Below are 20,200 nucleotides of genomic sequence, written 5' to 3'. Positions count from 1 at the left end.
TGATGGAAGAGTCAATAAAAGAATGAGGTTCTTAAGTTTGGGTTGAGTTATTTTCAGTTTGTGCTGCTAGATTTTTTTCATAGCTGTGTTCAGCAGGGATTGGTATTCATCAGTACCTGTCACTGCATTCCCTGCTCCTGTCAGCTTTCCCTCTACACAATCCCGTGTGTGCTGTGTTCAGAGCCTCTTCTCAGTGTTCAGGTAATCTCCAGGGCCGTGGCATCTCCTGATGCTTTGATCAGCACTTACACGTGTAGTAATTTATTTTAGCATTGATAAATCTTATGCTCACCAGTCAAGGGCAGAGTAAAAAGACAAAAAAACCTAGACCCCAAACTTGTAAAAACATGCTTCCAAAGCTGCTTAGCTATCAGTTGTTCAAATGAAGTCATTCTCATCTCCCTCCTCAACTCCTCAAAAACCAAGCCTGTAAATAAAACCCAACCAGACACCCCCCACTCCCTACCCCTCCCCTGCCAAGGTAACCAGAGTAGATGAATTTCTCAAAATAGCATTGCAGAACATGAGGCAAAACAAAGATAAAACGTAATGGTCTTGGCATGATTGCTAAAATGATACGTGTGGGGCTTTCAGAGCCTTGGCTGCTCTGTGTTGAGTGTCAGGGCTTGAAAGGTTTTCTCATTAGCTTTTATGTTTTCTATCAACAGTGAAACAATCCCGGCAGTAGATATCTGAAAAAATATTTCTGTTCATGGATAGTTGAAGTCACTATTCATTAGTAATATGAATAAATAGTGATCTGACTGCTTTATATCTAGAATGTGCTTTGTGTTTTGTTACAGTGATTCATTCTTAATTTCATGTTTGCTGTCTGGTATAATACATATAAAATCTCTATAAAATCCCTGTAGTATTGGCAGTTTTCAGAGATTTGGGTAAGAAAGACCTAATTGATGCCTTATATATTCTTTCATCCTCCCTACTGATACTTTTTTGTTGCTTGTGGTGCCTGTTCTATGCTGTTCTCTGCCCTTCAAAGAACTAATGCATAGGAAGAGCTGATTTATTCTGTGCCAGGAAACATAAGCTCTTTGAAGAATCTATTCAGTTGCACAGGTGTTCAAAATGACCACTATTTGAAAGCTCTTCTTTTTCTGATCAAATAAATTCTGTATAATATGGCAAAATATTTCATTAATATGGCATTGCTTTTCTGATTCTCATCACTTTCATTGGGCTGTAGGGCAGCAGTGCCACTTTGGTTTCAAAAGCTCCTTGCACAGATGTTGCAGAGAAAGTCAGGTAATACATAAACAAGTAATACTGAGGGCTTTGCTGTTGTAGTTGCTGGAGTTCATCTGGGCCACAGAGCCAAAGCAGTTCCAAGGTATTAATTCATAAATAGCTCCTTTTGTGACCTGACAACAAAAGTTAATGTATGAAACCTTATCCATTTCTTACTAATATAACAGTATTGGGAGAGATGGAGAGCTGAAAACACACAAACACACAGACACACAGACACAGTGTTGAAACTCACCTGAACCTTCCCTGTGAGACCATTTCTCCAGCCAGATTTTTGTAGTCTGGCAGTGCCATATGGGGCTCTGACCCAGAGGTTGACAGACGCCTTCAGCAGAGCAGATGCTCTACTTCTGAGACCTTCCTCTTTTTTTGTGACCACTACTTCAGGAAAAAAGTGAAATAAAATGAAAGGAAATAAAACAAATTCAGTAAATGCCATACTTTTAAAATAATAAGGATTCACTGAATGGGTTTTCTTTTATTTTTGTATTTGTGGAGGAAGCCTTAGCTCAATGTCTTGCACAGTACTCACTTTTGTGATTTGAGAGGTAATTGAAGAATCTATAATATCCCATTGGTTTGATCACAACTCCTGCTCATGACATTTTATAATGAATATATTGCTTATAAATAACATTTTGAAGTTATAAGGTTGTACAGAGATAATTACACAGCTGAAATGCATTGGCACAAGGCCAAAGGTTAAGCACTTTCCACCATCCCTCCTAAATTGAATAACTTCACTTTATGAAGTGTGTCATCAGAAATTGTTTTCATTACTCTCAGAGGGCAAATTAAGGTTAATAAAAATCCATTTGAGATTACCCATATGTGTGAATATTTGTATTTTTAGAACTTTTCTTTGTCAATTACATTTCTCACTGACTGTATTTATGTGAATACAAGTACATAGGTCAAGGCTTCAACTCATGTTTCTATAATTTCAAACTGTTTTACCTTTCTTAGACAGATTTCCTCTAAACTGGATTGTGAGACCTGCAAGGTTTTTGAAACTAAGCATAACTAAGTGCACTCATTCCACTAAGTTGTGGTTTCTCACATGCCCGGAATCCCACTATCCTGGTTTCACTTGACCCACATAGAAGCCATTTGACCCACCTGCTTCAGTCCTCAAACCCAGTATTTTTATATCCTTGTCTTTACATTTTATGTTAAATAGCATATTCTTAGTACAGGGCAACCCAGTATTTTGTTAACTCTTCAGCAATCTGAGAAAACCTTTATTAGAGGTGAAGGGGGAGGAATGGTTTTCTATTTTCTGTGATAAGTTAGTTATGTGTATAATATGAAATAGCACACACACACCGGAGTCACCTCTTCCCATACTCTGCTTTTACAACATTATCCTCTCGCTACAAGTGTCCTCTTTTCACCCTGCTGCTGCATGCTCTTCCCCTCTTCCAACTTCCAAAGAAAGAGGTTGGTTGTCTTTCCACTTGATACCACAGCTGTTTCTACCTCTTAGCATAAGAAGAAGCAATATAAGAAATAGCCTAGTGTACGTGAATATTTACCCATATTTAATATGGATAATCTTTCAGCCTCTGTGAGGTTCAGGGACTTTGTTTTGGCGTCTTTATCACTTGGTGGACATTTTTGGTCAATGAATTTGAATTTTTAAAAATCTGTGTACTGTCTTAGCATGTATAAGAATAGATTTGGACAGAGTTATCCTATTGGTAACATTTTGGTATAATTTATAAAAGAAAGGTGTTTTTTCCACCCCAAAAAATTAAAATAAGACATTAGTAAGTTGCTTTTGTTGATCTTAACATGAAATGAAAACATTTGTCACGAACTAGTTAACACTGTCAGTCTATTACAATGCAGTAGTGAAGAACCAAACATTAGAAAAACAAAAGAGAAATAATGATTGGGAATGGTTGGAGGTAAAATATATAAAGTTGCCACTTAAAAATCTATGCAACTTGCTAGGCTAGGCTTGTTTGTTTTACGATTTTTTTATTTGTTGAATGAAACGGTGTCTGAGCAACTTTTCCCTACAGGTTATTGACATGCCAGAACACAATCCTGGAGATATGGGAGGAACAATGAGACTGGGGAAGAGGAGGACTGTTTTTAAAACTGAAAATTCTGTTCTAAGTAAGTTATTTTTCTGCTCTTATGACTTCGCATTTTGGAAAGGAGCTTTGTAACATGGAAAATCAAAAGTGCTATAATCTTAAGCAAACAGTTAGGTGGCAGCTTCCCTGAGATCATTCACTCTGATCCTGTTATTTACATTTACTGAGAATTGGAGTGAAAAAAAGAAATGAGAGGCCTCTGTAACTTGCAGTGAAACTGTCACTGGGCATCCAATGTTTTTTTAAAAACAATGAGTAAAATGTTGAGAAAACTGAAATTCTTTTCATGGCAGTTTAATTAATTATGTTCTTGGGAAGGTCAGAGTGATTTCTTCCTATTTTCTAGCCTGGCCCCGGAAGCAGCCTTGTTTTGGGAAAGCAAAATATCTGCTAGAGAAAAGGAAAATTATTAACAGGATGCTTCAGATAACAAAATAAAAGCAATCAGAATATAGAAAAAATTATTTAATTTGATCACTGTGTACTTTAAAATTGAAGTAATAGTTGTCTTCTATTAATCAGCCCATTTTACAGTAGTAATATAGATGATGCTGAAAAAGTGTAAAAAGTAGTTTCTTGTCCATTGACTAAATATGTATATATTTCTTATATTGCCCTGCCCCTGATATCGATCTGAGGTATTCTCTATTTAGCTGTGTTAAACTTAAGGAATGTATCTTTCTGAGTATTTAAAAATCTACTTCAGCAGGAGACCAGAGTGTAATACCATATGCACATTTAATAAAAAACCTGCAATTTTAGAGATGCCCATACTAGTGATCTAACTAGCCTGGGTGATACTTTGCCTGTGTCTGATATAGATGTGCATATCACAATGTACAAGTTGTTGCGTGACCTAACACCTCTTGGAAAAGTTAATAAAAATTTACATGTGTTGTAAATCTTGACCAGTATTAAGAGTTGTTTAGATCTGTTTAGATCTTTGGAAAGAATAATAAAAAGCTATCGTAGTTTAATCAGGAAATCTGATTTCTTTTTCTTATGCTTTACAACTTGGATGGGAATAATAGTTTTGAAAAGGTGGTCCCTTAAAATTAAGACATACACCATTTTTTGTAAAATGGCAGTACTACTATTCTACAATTTTTGAAGATATTCTTTGCAGTTTAATTCATGTACCAACCCCCTAGCAAGACAGTAATTCTCATGACTGTGTAAACTGAGAGCAAAGTTTGGGCCATGATTATAAATAAGAGATATGATTAAAATGTGGTTTACTGCGTATCTCAAACTTGCCCCTTGTTGCTGTGAAATGCGGAGTGTTCGAGATGACGCAAAGAAGACTGCCAGAGTCATTTGGGTAATGAGATCAGGAAAACAGAGAAAAGCAATATTCTCTGTTCTTTGGAGGTACTATGCCAGGTGCCGTGCATAATCTATTAAAATGGAACAGATGCTCCTAAAAGGCTTCTTTCCCTGCATCTTTTGTGTGCAACTGTTGTAAAACCCTGAAGAGATTTTACATTGCTTGGTTCACTCATTTTTTAAGCTTTACAATTTAAATTAGTTAAAGTGTGTTTAGATTCTAGTTTGCCTAAGCTATTTCTAGTCAAGGAATGTTGAATATGAATCCTGAATAAACTCAGGGAACAGTGAATTAAAAGAAACTAGTCATCACTCAGGAAGAACAGAAAAACACAGTGAGATGAATAATGTCTTGTTGTGTTTAACAAGTGTTAAATGTGACTTCTTTGAGGTTTAAATTACAAGGAATAATTATAGCAACTATTAAAGCAACACATGGGCTTTTAATTTCTCTTTTGTTGTATATTCAGGGAAGCTTTATGGTGATGAAATGTTTGTAGAGGAGCGACACAGGCATCGATATGAGGTAAGCACTGTCCTTTGTATGGGTCCACGCCTCTGTATGCAAACATCTGGGATAAGGTGCCTGAATACTTTCAGAATACTGACATTCAAGGAGACACACACAAGGTGGACTCCTGGAGTTTTTTCTGAGGTAGTTCCATCAGTGTCTCTAAAGGGCCTTGAACTATCAGATATGTGCATGCTGTAACTGATTCAGACAATATTAACCTTCCTTAAAACGGAGGAGAATGTGATGATGGCAAACCTGCTCACATTTGGATATTAACTGAGTGGTTAAAACATTATCAAGGAAATGAGACCGCAGAGCTCCTCAGTTTGAAGGAAGAGCTGCATCACAGCTTTTGTCATAACCACTGAAATTCTGTGTTCAAAGGAGTGGTCAGTGGGCATCTAGTGGGACATTTACAAAGGGGGAATTCAAGCTGCTTGGATTCAGAAGAGCAGCAAGCAGAAGGGACCCTGGATTTAATTTTTGAATATTGCATAGTAACTTTTAAAATTACTGATACAGCTCTATTTAATAAACATGTCCATTTTTACAAATTTATGCCAGAGTTGTTAAAACAAGAAAGCAAAAGTTCCCAGCCCTTACCCAATTCTCTTAATTCTTGTATGCATGTAAAAATCGTTACAATCAACTGCTTCTGTTTGTAAAATCCAGAAATTAACAGACCTACCACTGTTACTGCTTTCAATATTTCAGGTGAACCCAGAATTGACTCACTGCTTTGAAGAGAAAGGTTTGAAATTTGTTGGCCATGATACAGAAGGGAACAGGATGGAAATTATTGAACTGGAGAGTGAGTGTCTTACTTGTTTGTGATACTTATTGCATCTGCTAAAACTGTATGAACTATAGGTCGTTGAACAACATATAGACACAATATTCAGCTGTCTTATCAGCCAAGATAATTTTGGGGCATACTGCTAACTCCACTTGTGTATTACAATGGGTGAAAATTCAGAGTAGGTTAGGAAAAGTCTTACACTTTGCAAGAACTGTGCATGTATTTGATTATGTGGGACAAATGGGCTCCTTTTCCTAAAGGTGCTAAATCTAGCTCAAGGCAATTTGGCTGTGTAGAATCATCGAGTGATTTGGGAGGTCATATAGTCCAACCTTCTGCTTCAGCACAGGGCTACCTTCAAATGTAGGTCAGGTTCTCCAGAGTGGTATCAGTCAAGTTTTCAGTTCCTCCAAGTATGCTGTTGCTTGGACTTCAAAGCATTCACCACTTTTCTTTGAATCCAGAAGTCTGGCCATTTTTTTAACACACTTTGTGGCCTAGCCATAGTCCACAGCTTCCAACTTAAAGGGTAGGAAACCATATGAAAAGCTTTGCTAAAGTCAGAATTAAGGAAAGGCAGTGCTCTCCCTGCATCCAAAGACAGATTCTTCTCAGGCTTGTTGTGCCAGTCTTGCTGACCTTCATGTTCTGAAGGTTAGGAATATTCTGTGGTTCCTCGGGTCCTTCTTTTTGTCTTGAAGAAGGGCATGGTGACTGCCTTTTTCCAGTCATCAGAAACCTCTGGCCTTATCTATATGCCAGTTTCACAGTGACATTACCCTGCATGACCCTCAAATATTCTTGGTCAGGTCCCAGCATGTATTTCATTTTTCCCAATTCATGTTTCATTTATGAAATGTGTATACATCCAGTATATGACATTACTGGAGTGTATTACCTAGAGAGTTTGTGAAATTTTTATCCTTGCAGCAGAGACCTTCAAATCTTGACTAGACAAAGCTGTCAGCAAACTGATTTAATTTTGAGTTTGTCCCTGCTTTAAGCATATTGTTCTGAATAGGCATACATAAATAGATACTGGAACCCAAAATACTATGAAAATAACATGATAAATGTAAACTTTGTGTGTGCCACTCTCTCCCCACCCTTACATGTTGGTACAGGTGTATTATTCCGTTTTTATGAATCAGAGGATAATTTTTCCTTAGTTTGCCCTACTAACCTTTTGCCTCTGTTGTCAGTTGCTTTTTGTGGAAAGAAGTTTTCTGCTGCTTCACCCTTAATTTGACATCTGCTGCTCTGGCTTCTGGACACTAGTCTGAAATTTTCAATAATGGTTTTTCCTAAAAGTTTTTCTACTATCTTCTTCCTACATTGTGTAATTTTCTTTGATGTCTACCTTGCAGATCACCCGTATTTTGTGGGAGTTCAGTTCCACCCAGAATTTTCCTCAAGACCAATGAAACCTTCACCTCCATACCTTGGACTGTTGCTAGCAGCAACTGGGACACTGAATGCATACCTGCAGCGTGGATGTAAACTGTCTCCAAGGTAATCTTTCTTTGTTGCTTGCCTGCAGTTTGACAAGTCACATTTTCAGAGGGACTATCCCATCCTTCAGTTCAGAGGCCCAGAAGAGGAAAAGTAGTTACTCATGTATTGATTTATTTGTGACTGTGTGGGCCTGTCATACACCTGGGTGTAAAATAACCTGTAAGCAGGAAGCACAGTTCCTCACTTCTTCCTTTTCAGAGCTATTAGGGCTTAAGCCAGAGCCCCACATTACAATCAGAAAAAAAGTTTAAAAACATTAATAAATTCAAATTAAGATAGCAGCCTCCTGTGTTAACTTCCATTGACAGTAGCTTCATAGGGAAAGAGATTTGCTAGAGGATCAAGCAATAAAGTGAAATTCCTACCTAGTTGTACTTGAATGATGACAACAACAACAACAAAGAAACACTGATTTTTACTTTGCAGTAGCTAAATAATAAAAACTATCTTTCAGAGACAGGCCTGAAGTAAAACAGTTGGGATACCTTTAGACTTACAGAAGGATTTGGATCTAGGTCAGAACTGGATGGTCCAGCCAAAACTGTCCTTGGTCTTTTGGACACAGAGGCTTTGGTTTATTGAAGGTACCAATGGTTATTTTAGCCAGGGTTAACTAATTCTTGTCTATTTCAATGATATTAATAACAATAGAAATTTCAATATAATAGCAATAATAAAGAAATCAGAGAGAAGCCTTGGGCACAGTAACAAAAAATTTTTTTAAAATCATAAAATTACTTAATAATAACATTGAACAGATCCAACTCTGGCATGTTGGCTTTTCCTCTCAACACGACACCAAACTTATTAATTCTGAGGGTTGGGCTTTTTTTTTTTTTTTTTCCTGAGTCTTGTATTCTGTTAAAATAAGGTCTGTTTGTTAAGGGAGAAATAAAAATTTTATTCAAGTTTGAGTAGTAACGGGAAAACAGCCAAGCCAGACCAGACCAATCTGTTTTGGTTCCTTACTCCTTTATGGGTATCAGTTTTTATTCACTCTGCCCAGCTGTGCAGTGACATACATACAAAGAGAATGAATTTCTGATCTGCAAACCACAGCTTGATGGAAACACTCCTGTTACCTTAGCCTGTTATTGTTAGAAGCAGTCACAGCGTTAGCTGCCTTTTAAAAGGTGTGCTGGTGCAATACACAGATCAAGTTTTTGTGGTGCTTGGCAAGGCAGAGTCTTCTAGCACAGTGATCTTCAGCCTTACTCTCTTGGTGGGCACTCTGACTCACACTTTGTCTCACTTAACAGGCCCCATAACCCTATTTATTTCTCTGAGATAAAGAAAAATTACTGCTTTTAATGGGTGATCTGTATGCATCCTGCTAATTTACATCCCTTAGCATTATAACAAGTATTCTATCTAACCCTGACCTAAAGCTTCAGCCATTACTGAATTTGCCCCACTTGGATTTACTTGAATTAATCATTCAAAATGTATACCCAACTCTTCTTCTTCATAGTCATAGAATAAACTCCTACCAAATCTCAAACATTTAGCAAAGACAAAAATCCGCACTCCAAAACTTAATCTATAAAATTGCAGATTTTGCTATTTACTTAGTTACACAGCAATCAAGCAATACCCTGTGTCTTGAGAAAGATCACTGGAATAGGAATGCATTTTGAGGCTAAAAGAGGAAGATTTTATACAGAAGAATGTTCAGGAGAGAATTGCAGTGTTAGTTACAGCACACACACTCATATTAACATACCCACCTGCTGGGTGGAAAGCTTTCCAGTGTAAACCTTTAAACCCCAGAATGTGGTGATTTCATTGAGTTGTGAAGCTAAGGCATGTCCAAGCAAGGCTGAAAGAAATCTGAGGAGAGGATTTTCTGTACACCTCATCCAGCACCACCCACGCGAGTTTTAGTCATGCTGTGGACTAGAGCAAAGTAAGCTGTGAGGGAATTTCTTGAGACCAGCAAGGCTGAACAGATTACCTATGCAAGGCTACCATAAACACTAAAAAGAGAGTGAACGATCTAGTCCTGAGACAAAAGGAAATATGTATTTCAGCATGAGAGTCTTAATAGGAAACTATTACTCCAGAACATTTAATAGCCCCATAATTAGGGTGTAATTTTAGAATATTTGACACCTGGACAGAAGCCCTAGCTCATAAGCAAAGCTACTAATAACTTCAAGCATGCATTACAGCTTCTGGGAGAGTGCCCTAAATAAATGAAAGTGAGTAAACTGTCTCTTAAATTTTTGTGAGGCCTAGTCTGGTACAGACATAGGCTCACATAGGTATGAGCATACCTAGATTAAGACTGGAATGCATCCTCTGGGAGGAATTTAGTTCCTAGAAACATCAGTGTTTACACCAAGAGACAGTCAAGAACTGACCAAAGGATCAGAGTAACTCAGTGATTAATTGTTCCTTATTTACCTGAAGTACTAATTGGGCACCAAGTTGCCTTTGTGGTTTCAGCTTCTTGTGCTTTATGTGCACGAGTGCCCAACCATCAAAGTCTTACACTTCATTTCCTTGTGAATGGTTTTAGATCATGGCCTTTTCCAAACCTTTCCATGGAAATCCTGAAGTCACCATTTCATACAGAAGTGAGAAATATGGTGGGAGGCTGCCAGTTTACATTTTCAAGGACAAAGAAAACCAAAGCTACATGAGACTCAAAAGTGTACAATACCCACAAATATACTGCTTTAAAAGAGAAAACAAAGGGTTTTGATAGGAAACAAGTGGATGAAGAGGGGAACTTACACATGTAATGTTCTTGGCTTTTACTGAGACTTATGTAGTTTAATTTGAAAAATTTAATAAAAACTGACTTGTCTTTGGGAACAGCATAATACGGGTTGCAAAACCACTGGTGTACAATAAAGCCATGTTGCTTGTTTTGTTTTGTTTTGGTTTTTTCCCCTTATCCAGTTTAGCATCAGCAGGCTTTATTTCTTTTTTGTCTACAACCAGCACCTTTATTAGTGGCCTGCAAGAGTAAGCCTGAGTGCATTAATTATATTTGCAAATAATGTCATTTGAATAAGAGCTGAAAGTGCTTTCAGAACAAAGAAGTAACAAAAAATATGTAGAGAATTTAGTAATCTCTGCTGAATATAATGACATCTTTGGAGGAAGAAGATAAGAAGCTAAAGATAAATAATTTAAACACAAATATCCAGTATAAGAGAGGAAATGTAGAAAATGAGAGGTGTTCCTAGGTGAGTAAGCGTAGGCAACACTGACTACTGCCAAGAAAAAAAACCTTTGCAAAGCATTAGTGAATGTGCTAATGTGAAGCACCAATCCAATACCATCTAGTCACAGAGTACTCTTTGGAGTTCTGAGAAAAATTTTAATGCAAGATGACATATGAGCTGTGTTCAGAGACAAGGAACAAAAGAGGCCAGAGAAGAGAAGGAATGGTGCATTAAATAAAACACCAAAAAACTCAGGAAATTTGCCCATATGGTGCTTACTGCATTACCGTGGTCCAGCTATCTCTCAGATCAGCTGTGGAGGAAAGCACCTATGAATAGAACAGCAAACAGCCTGTGTGACACATTCTGGTGCCTGATGTCCCCTGTACGTTGTCCCCAGTCTAGAACACATTTGGCGCAGCATCATGCTTCTGCCATTGGCCAAATCCAGACATGTGATTTGATGGAAATCTGATTTGAAGATTGTCAGGAGAGCAACAAGAGAGGGGCTGCTCCATGAAAGATGGCACTCCAGGAGCCAGGGGTGGGAGCTGTCCTGGTGGGGATGGTGTCCTCAGTACCACACAGAAGGCAAGTGCTCTGGCTCCAGTGACCTTCCAGTGGTGCAAGTCCCAGCTGGGGATGGTTGGGACAGCAAAGGCCCTGTTACCCTCAGAGCTCTTACAGAAAACTACAGAAAAGTTTTAAAGGAGATCCTTTCTAAACCATACTGGCACTTAGTAATGGCTAGTTATGTCAGTTAACTTTGTCATTGAAATGTTAGATGTTTACAGTAAAAACCCTTCTGAGCTAGTGACCTCAAGCCTTTTTCTGCAGTTGTTAAGTGAAAGTGCACTTTAAGGAACCAAGTAGCTCATTATAACTGTTTTGTGGGTCAGTTATGCATTACACACTGCCAGAGCCTATTTCTCTCCAGTGATTGTAGGGAGCTGCTGGTGCCTGTCCCAGATGAAGATATTATCCTAGGTCCAGTCATGTGAGGGCAGGCAGTTCACAGGTCAGAATTGGGGAGTTTTGGGTTTGTGCTGAGGGATTCCCAAATGAAATGATGTTTTATGGAAGCATAGGGTTGTATCATGATGACCATAATTTTAAATGAGAGATAGAATTTTTATGACTACAAATTATATCTATGATTTTTTATGACTGTGTAATGATCATAAAAATATGTACCAAGAATATGGGTGACTGCAATTATAACCATTGCACAATCAAATATGCATTTATTAAAAATAATGTTTTGATGACATAATTTTAACAATTCAGCTTTTTTGGGGGGAAATAAGTTATAATAATTTGCAGATGTCCTTTTGCTGAGTCCTCGGAAGTTAAACAACTGCAGCCTGTATTAAATTTATCTGTACTTCATGTATCTTTAATTTGCACTGAGGAAGAAGTGCACTTAGCTTGGCTCGTTACAGGACATAGCATTACTGTAGTAATTGTTTTAATACCTTATGTTTCTGGAAAAGGAGTTTTTTGTCAATTGTACATTAAAAATGAATGAAAGAAAAGCTTCCCTGATACTGCCAAGTACTTTATTTCTAAAGAATATTGATCTGGATTTTCCAAGTGAAAAACAGAAAGTTCACTAAGTACTTTTACAGAAGCCAAGTGACCAATATTCTTCATCATAATGACTACAATGACTAACTAGATCCAGTGACACTGCATTGAGTTTTGTTATGTTTTTTTCCTTGGCCGCCAGTTTATACTTGAGGTCCCACCAAAACAAACAAACAAACAAAAACCTCTTGGGGTTAAGTCTTAGAACTGGTGGCCTCAGATATGCTCAGTAGCTCCTTTTTGTTGGAGTCCACTGTTGTAAGAATTGTTACAAATAAGATGAAGTGGGTGTCAGGTTCCTGCACAAGAGAATTACTAATTAATTTGAACACAAACTAAGAAAAAACCTGCTGAAGCAAATGTAAGCATATTTTTTCAGTGGCTGGCTCAGTGTGAAAAATAATTTCATTAAGGAAACCTGGGCTTATTTGATTTCTTATCATCACCACTTTCACAGACAGCAGATTTAAGTAGGTTACTTAATATTACCAGCTGTGACCATGAAGCATCCATTTGGGGTTTGTGTTTAGTATCTATGTACAACTCATTGTAATTTGGAACAAAGTACACATTTATTCCAAAGAGAAAAGATGGCTTGCTTCTGGTTAACGCCACCTACAGTTTTCCTTCATATTACACATGATACTAATATGTTTGACATCAGAGTAAATCTTAGAAACCTGACACCAGTGCTGCTTTGAAGCTGTTACACACAGGTGTAGATATGCCAAGTTTCACGAGTCCCTGTTTACTTTCAAGAAGTCCACTGGCAGCCTAACTCTTGAAGTTCAGGTTTCCTTGGGGCCCAAGTAGTTATTTTTAAGATGATGCCACAGGTTCTGGGTGTGCTTAGACAAATCAAGCAGCTGAAACTGAGACTGACAACCACCTGAGTCTGAAGCCCAAGGGCTGATCCTTACCTGGGTATTTCCCCTACGTTTCTTGCCTTGTGGCCTGCTTGTGAGACATAAAACTGACTTACACTCCATAGAGCAGCCCTAAAGTAGGGGAGACTGAGGTGTGATGATGACAGCTCTTCTCTGGGATTTGGTGTCAAATCTTGTACTGAAATTGGGCAGCATGGGAACAAGAACAAAATTGTCATTAGCTGAGTTAAATGTTTTAGCCTTTGCACTAGTGGCCAAATGAGCCTCAGCTTCAGCAAACTGCAGACAGGCTTAAGAAGTTTGGGTGGTAAGTCAGTGAAATCACAGAAGCATCCAGGCTGTCTGACTACTTCTGTAGGCAAATCCCTCTAAAGCCTGTGTCACTGAGTGGGGGAGGACCTATGAGGAGAGTGCTGGGGGGGGGATGAGCATCTGACTGCCTCCAAGATATGAAGCTGGGCAGTTGTCAACTCACCCCACTGGTTGGTGAGCACTTCTACTTAAGCATCTGACTCCCATACTGTGTTGTTTACAGAACTCTGTCATGTTTTTGGGCTGGGATTGCCACTGGACAGCAGATCTACTTAAAAAAAAAATAAGTTCTCTGAAGACTTTGGACTTAAATCATGCTGTCATAAGATTATGCAGTTCTCTACAATCAGTTTCACTCTCTGTTCTGTGGACAATATTTGCTATTTTGCTGTGATGTGAAAATGCAAAACTGTTTTAATAATACTGAATTTTTGTTCCATGTTTCCATGGGTACTTTCAGAAAAAAGTAAGTACAATTTTGGTGATGTTGTGTTTGTCTGTGTGCATCTGGCATGCTTGATCAAGCTGTTAACAACACTTTCCTCACTTGAACTGTGTAATTGATCACCAGCTGATGAAATGATCAAATGGAGCATTTCACACTAGCCTGATATGACACACCCTTTATAAGAAGTACATCAGCAGTGTGTGTGTCATGCTGAAGAGGGCAGAATGCTTAATGTTAGGACAGACAGAATATCCATAGTGTTTTACACAAATATGGTACAGTGATTCGCTGTAACTGTGGGAAACTTCCCTAACAGAGGTAGGAAATGGTGCCATTCCTCCTGTCCCACTCTGTTTAAATGTCTGGTTTTTTTACTTATTCTTTCTTTGGTTTTCCTTTTCCCTCAAAGAAGAGAGGATGAAATTCAGGTTACAAAGCAGCAGAGTAGCTGAGTGCAGTTGGTTCACTATTCCACAGGGCAGTCTCATCAAAGACCTCCAGCTGCGGGGCTGCATGGCCCCCTTGGAGCAGCACCCAGCAGGCAGTCACTGATAAGGCTCTGTCTGGGTGGGCCATGTGCTTGATGTCTCAGTAGGAGATCATGCCCAGAGATGGGGAACACGACATGAGAGGGGTCCTGTTGTCTGGAGGATGAAGGGGTGTGTGGTGAAGGGGAGATGTGACAGGACAGCTGCGCAGTCAGTGCCTGGCATAGAGCTGGCAGCCAAGGCTGTCATCATGGTCCCACACAAATGAGGTCTGAGGTCCCCACTGTACTGTGCTAAACATGGCCTGTGCTCTGAAGGGTCACAGGACTGACCAGAATTACTGCTGCTCAAATGTACTTACCTATTCCCTGGTTTGCCTTTGTTGGCTTCTCATCTGGGGAAATTAAAATATCTGGAAAACAGACTGTAGAAGTGAAGTGTAGTAGGGAAGGGTTGAGGCTGGAGGCACTTCTGAAGCACACTTAAATTTAAGATAAACTTGGAGACCCAGTAGACATCACACTGACTGAAAATATGGTTTGTGGGCACTTCATTCTCTCAGTCACTGAGGTGATTCCTGTTCACTCTTTCCTTGTTCTTACTACTCATAAAACAATCACTTGCATGGCAGTTGGGTCTCTGAAAACCAGTCTGCGTCTCTCAGGATACAACAAAAGGGAATAAAACCTCTAGAAAAACTGTCAGGATATTGCTTGGTGCAATGAACATTATTTGTGTTCTAACTAAAAGAGCAAGAACTGTAATTCAGATGTAGACTTGTGATCTAATAAAGTTGTCTTAACTTTTTTTTTTTCTTTTTTGTGTTAAAACAATGATCTTCTTTACCATAAGGGAGAAATTCCTTTTATTTTAGCTCTGAATACCTGTTATTACCTATCTTGTTAACCATGATCATAGACACACAGCACCAGCAAAATGGAGAATGAATGTACAGGAGTCAAGCAAAAATAAATCAAACATACTATATATCAGGTAGAGCATTATTTCACATCAGGTCTTAAACTCCAAACTTCAGCCCATTCCTTTAGAGGAAGGTTTCTAAAATACCATGTTTTTTAGCTTGAGCCTAAAGAAGTTTTCTGGAAATGGGTTGCATTTGAGGAAATTGTTGATCATATGCATCATGGGTTGGAGGGCTTGAAAAAAATACTTGGTTTAGATCTTTCTGAATTCTTATTGGTTCCAACAGTGACAGCTACAGTGACCTAAGTGATGACAGCTCTCCAGAGAAAGAGTTTCCTTATTCTGACACAAGCTGAAATGATTATATGAGAGCACAGAAATGGATGATGCTATTGAGGTAAACTGAAATGTTTTGATACTGCTTTATGACACTGATTTATTCTAGATTTGAAACAGGAGATAAAGTTAACTTAATTTTCACATTTCTTTCAAGTCCCCTCTGAGATCTTATGTCTTCTTTTTGTCTGTAGCATTTAATTGTTTTCCTCTTCTGCTGCTTAACTCTGAAATTGAGATGTTAAAATCTGATAAGTATTTTGGGTACGTCTTTTATGTAGGATGCTGTACAAAATCAAGTTGTGTTAGTGTTTGAAGTTAGATTAAAAATAATTCTTTAAATTATACTTTATCTTTTTTTTTTGTCTTCAGTTTACAATTTGGAATAACTTCAACTACATTGTGTAGACATTACTTTTTATTTTGCCTTAATATTCATCTGTAATTGCATCTGATGCATTGATATGACGAAGACATCCCAAAATAAATACTTGTATTTGATCTGCAGAGTGATAGAGATACAAACAGGTTTTATAAAACTATAGCTTTGTTTGTCATAGGCTTTGCCAGAGTGATGTTGGACTGATTGTTTATTCACCTGTAAACATGGTAGTACTAGATTTCCTTTTAGTTTGGAAGTTGTATTTCCTGTGAGACACCTGATCTCTGCAGGATCTGGGCTTGAAACTTGGTCCTACTTTATTTTTTCTATGCAGATTCATCAGAGCTGGGGCTGGTATGATACTCTCATTCAGCTTCTTGGTATTTCTAAGCACTTCTGTAAGGAGGGCACAACTTTCCCCTCTGATTATGTCTCACATGGTGTTGACAGTAAGCAGCTGTGCCAAGCAGACAATTAAGGCTACATAAAACCAGCATTTCTGCCTGATGGTCTCCTGATTCAAGTAATGGCATGAGATACTAGAAATTGGAGTTCAGTCCTTAGATGCATGGGTTTCTTCTGTGATTTTCAATTGAATTATTTTTTGCTCTCCTGTACTACATGTTAAAGATAATGATCCATCCCCAAATCAGGAGAGCAAAGAACAGATTGTTAAGAAATTTAATGACCTGGTACATGTACATACAGTACTGATGCCTTAAAAAAGCCAAAAAATAAGTAGACAAGATGTTCCTTTTCACTCTTGCCTAGATCCTTTCCACCTCCAAACATCACAATGGTTCTGTTTCTTGAGACCAACATAAGGGAGAAGCCCTTGCTTTCCTCAATAGAATTTATGAATGGTAGTTCTCTGTTTACTGTTGCAGCATGACTTGTTCAGTGCTTGGACAAATGCACTTTTGACATGCTTTTAAATGGTTATCAGTAGCCAAGCTGATTTTGTCTGAACATGTCACAAATGGATAACAACTGTTATTCAACAGAATTGCTCTGGAAAAGATTAAATAACTAAATCCAGATATCAAAGAATGAGAAAAGTGTTGGCTTTTTTTTTATCTCATGTTTAATTCTACCTGTTAATCAGAGTTGGATACGCCTGTAGATTATATTTGGCTTTGTGGTTTCACTTTAGATAAAATACATCTACTCATAGAATTTACATAGGACTATTTTGAAATGAGTCAACAATTTGAGTGAAAATTACATAAGCATGAAATAAACTGAGTTTAAGATTAAATATTTTTAATAATTGATATTTTTACATTTATTCTTCTTTCCTCTCCCTCTTTTTGTGTTACAGAAACTTGGGAATTCTATTCAACATTGAATAGAAGAAAGTAGAAGAGTAAGCTGCTTGCAGTTCTCATACTGTCTCTTCTCTACTATGTTCAATAATTCTCATTAGAGATGACAGTTTTACTATTCTGTAGCAAAAATTGTTCTGTGTAAATGCTGTTTCAAAAGTTACCAAACTATTCTGCACCTTAGCTGTTAATCATTATTATCTTGTCATATATTTCAGAGTGATCTCAGGTGAATATGTATCAGTTCACTAGTTCACAGCTTTCTTGATTTGAAGGAAGATTTGACTGGTTTCAGTTTGCCTTGGAACAGGAAGAAAAAATGCATTAGTTCTTGGGAACGAGGTGGGGCAGGCACTAAAGCATTTAAGAGAAAATTGTCTTTCTCTTGAGCAGTAGAAAACCATTTCAGGTTTTTTTCCTATTAAGCTTGTATATATATTTTTATTAATTTTTTTTGCTGTTCAATATGTACTAATGAAAAATGGTTGCTGTATCTCAGCTCTATGTGATTATAGTAATTAATGTTGGATACAAGTTTTTTCACTTTGCTTTTATAAGCAGTTTGATTTCACATAAATTCATTTGCTGTATTTCTCCTGGAAGACTGATAATGCTGAACATAATTCTAACCTACAAAATTACAAAGTGATATTAGAAGGTGGTTTCATATTTGTATTTTGTAAGAGAGAAAGTAAATACATTCATATATTAAACTCCAGTTTTAACACTTTTGTGAAAGTTGTAGAAAAACCACTCATAAACCTGGGGTGTTATCTGGGCTCCAGCTGTGCCACACTCAGTTAGTTGCAGTAAATAAGTGTGAAGCAAATTAAGTAAGGTTCACCCTTGTCTTCCTGCACCCTGTGACCACTCCATCATCATGGCACTTATTCCCGAATAGAATGAATGTTTTAATTTAGAAATCACAAGTTGTTCCACTGCATCACAACTCAGGCAGCCCTGCAAAGCCAGGGCTGGAGCCTGAACCACTGAGACAGAAAAGGAAGGTGAGAGGTGCTGCTCTGGGTGTAGGGCAGCATTAAGGTGTAAGGGGTGTAAGGATCCTGTTAGCAGTGGGGCATCACCAAACCTGTCACAGAAGGTGAACCTGAGCTATGTAACTCAGGGGCTCCAGATGCTTGGGGCACACTTCTTATAAAGAAAAATGCTGAATTTTGAGAGTTTGGTTTCATTTTGGTTTTGGTTAAAGTATTTTCTTTAATTCATCAAAAGTCAATATCCATGCCAAAATAAGAAGCACCATGTTCCTTATTACAGCGTTGTAAAACAGCAAGTTTGAGAGCTGTGCATTGCTCAAGAAAATCTCAGGTTACACAGCAAATTTGTCTTTTCACTAAAAGAAGCTTTAATGGTAATGAAACATAAAATGTATTTTTATGGCCACACTTTCCTAAAGTAGTTTGTGAATATGTGCCTTAGAAACACTGACAGCAGAATTGGTGCCACTGTATGTCTTCCCAGTGAGAGACACTGGCCACTACTTTGTGAAAAGTGAAGAATTTCCTAAGATTGTCTGTAATGTGCAAATGTATTTTCAAAACATTTTCAATAAATTGTGTTATTTGGAAGTGTTTGGGTACCTGCTAAAGAATCATGGTACCAATTGTGAACTGTGGTGTTAAAGAAAGAATTCATCATTTACATGAAGCTGCACTTGTTTGTGAAGAAGGGGAGCAGCATCCAAGTTTGGATGGGACTGCAGGGTAGGTATTGCCCTTGACTGATTCTGTGGACAGAGCTGTATCTTACTGAGTGTCTCCAGTCTGGTATTGCATCTCAGCAGTGTGGGTTCCTGTTTCACTGTCAGCTTTACAGGTGAGCTCCTTTAGCATCTGCCTAACGTGCTTAACATGTACTACCCCGAAGCTGAGGTTGCTTCCCCTTATTTGCCTGCTTGGAGACATAACCTGCATGTGCTAGTGTGTCACGTCTGCAGAGCTTGGATCTAAGGAAGAGGATTTGCTTGACCAAACAGACTATTCCTCATCAGGCAGTTCTCGTGGGAGGGAGGGCCAGATGCTGCATTAGATTGCAGTTTTTCTGAAGCAATATTAATATCAAACAGAGTGTGACTGTTGATTCAGAGTAGTACCAAAAAAGGCTTACTGTGACCTGAGATTCATGAGACTGGCATACTTCTCCGGAAATCCTGTAGAGGCATCTAAGCCCTGGCTTTCCAGGAAGACACTGGAAGTGTTGAGCAATACCTTAAAAGCAGAGGTTGAGTTCTCTGCAAGAACCTGTGTAAGCAGGAATTGCAGCCCAAAGCTAAAGGAAGTTTTCAGGAAAAAAAAAGACAGATTGTCAACAATTGTAAGGGCAGGCTCTTGCTGCCCAAAAATCATGTGGAGGATAATAAAGGAGAGTCAAGTATAAGAGCAACAAATGACTTACCAACCTGGGCTAACCTCCACAGGAGAGCTGTATTACAGCTGCCATGGCAATGCAAATGAAAGTTTCTCCCCAGACTCTGTGTGTATCAATGCAGTAGGGAGTGTGATTCAGCCTAGAGGATTTGTGAGCTGGCACCAAAGCCAGATAGCACAAGTGAACAGGAGCTGTGGAAACCTGTGTGGGACTGGCTGAAGCTCATTTCCCACAACTTTGCTGTCTGCATATGTGAGGTGACCAAAATCTGCTGAGAAAGGGAGTGAGATGGAGCAAGGGGCAATCAGGAAAACATTGCCCTTGGGAGAACATGTGGCCTCTTCCAGCATGCTGCAGAAACTCACTGAGCTTGACAGGGAAGTAAACAAATGATACAGTTGTTTCTGTACCTAGGACTGAAT

The 20,200-nt window shown here is 38.4% G+C and overlaps 1 protein-coding gene and 1 long non-coding RNA gene across 3 annotated transcripts in view; both read left to right on the top strand.

Moving 5' to 3' along the window:
• Positions 1-17,398, top strand: part of CTPS2 (CTP synthase 2) — a 55,996-nt gene extending 38,598 nt beyond the window's left edge. For both annotated transcript variants that reach the window (XM_002197283.7, XM_072934210.1), the window contains 6 exons: positions 3,294-3,390; positions 5,168-5,223; positions 5,926-6,022; positions 7,378-7,522; positions 15,634-15,744; positions 17,387-17,398. In XM_002197283.7, the coding sequence (XP_002197319.4) occupies positions 3,294-3,390; positions 5,168-5,223; positions 5,926-6,022; positions 7,378-7,522; positions 15,634-15,703 (465 nt within the window). In that variant the 3' untranslated portion in view covers positions 15,704-15,744; positions 17,387-17,398. The remainder of the gene's footprint in view (positions 1-3,293; positions 3,391-5,167; positions 5,224-5,925; positions 6,023-7,377; positions 7,523-15,633; positions 15,745-17,386) is intronic.
• Positions 17,399-17,409: 11 nt separating this feature from the next.
• On the top strand, positions 17,410-18,979 carry LOC140684835 (uncharacterized). Its single transcript, XR_012057686.1, has 2 exons — positions 17,410-18,174; positions 18,216-18,979. It is a non-coding gene; the product is annotated as an uncharacterized lncRNA (long non-coding RNA).
• Positions 18,980-20,200: the final 1,221 nt, after the last annotated feature.

This window comes from Taeniopygia guttata, chromosome 1, assembly GCF_048771995.1.
Source record: "Taeniopygia guttata chromosome 1, bTaeGut7.mat, whole genome shotgun sequence".
Classification (NCBI taxonomy): domain Eukaryota; kingdom Metazoa; phylum Chordata; class Aves; order Passeriformes; family Estrildidae; genus Taeniopygia; species Taeniopygia guttata.
This window is presented reverse-complemented; position numbering and strand designations above follow the sequence as displayed.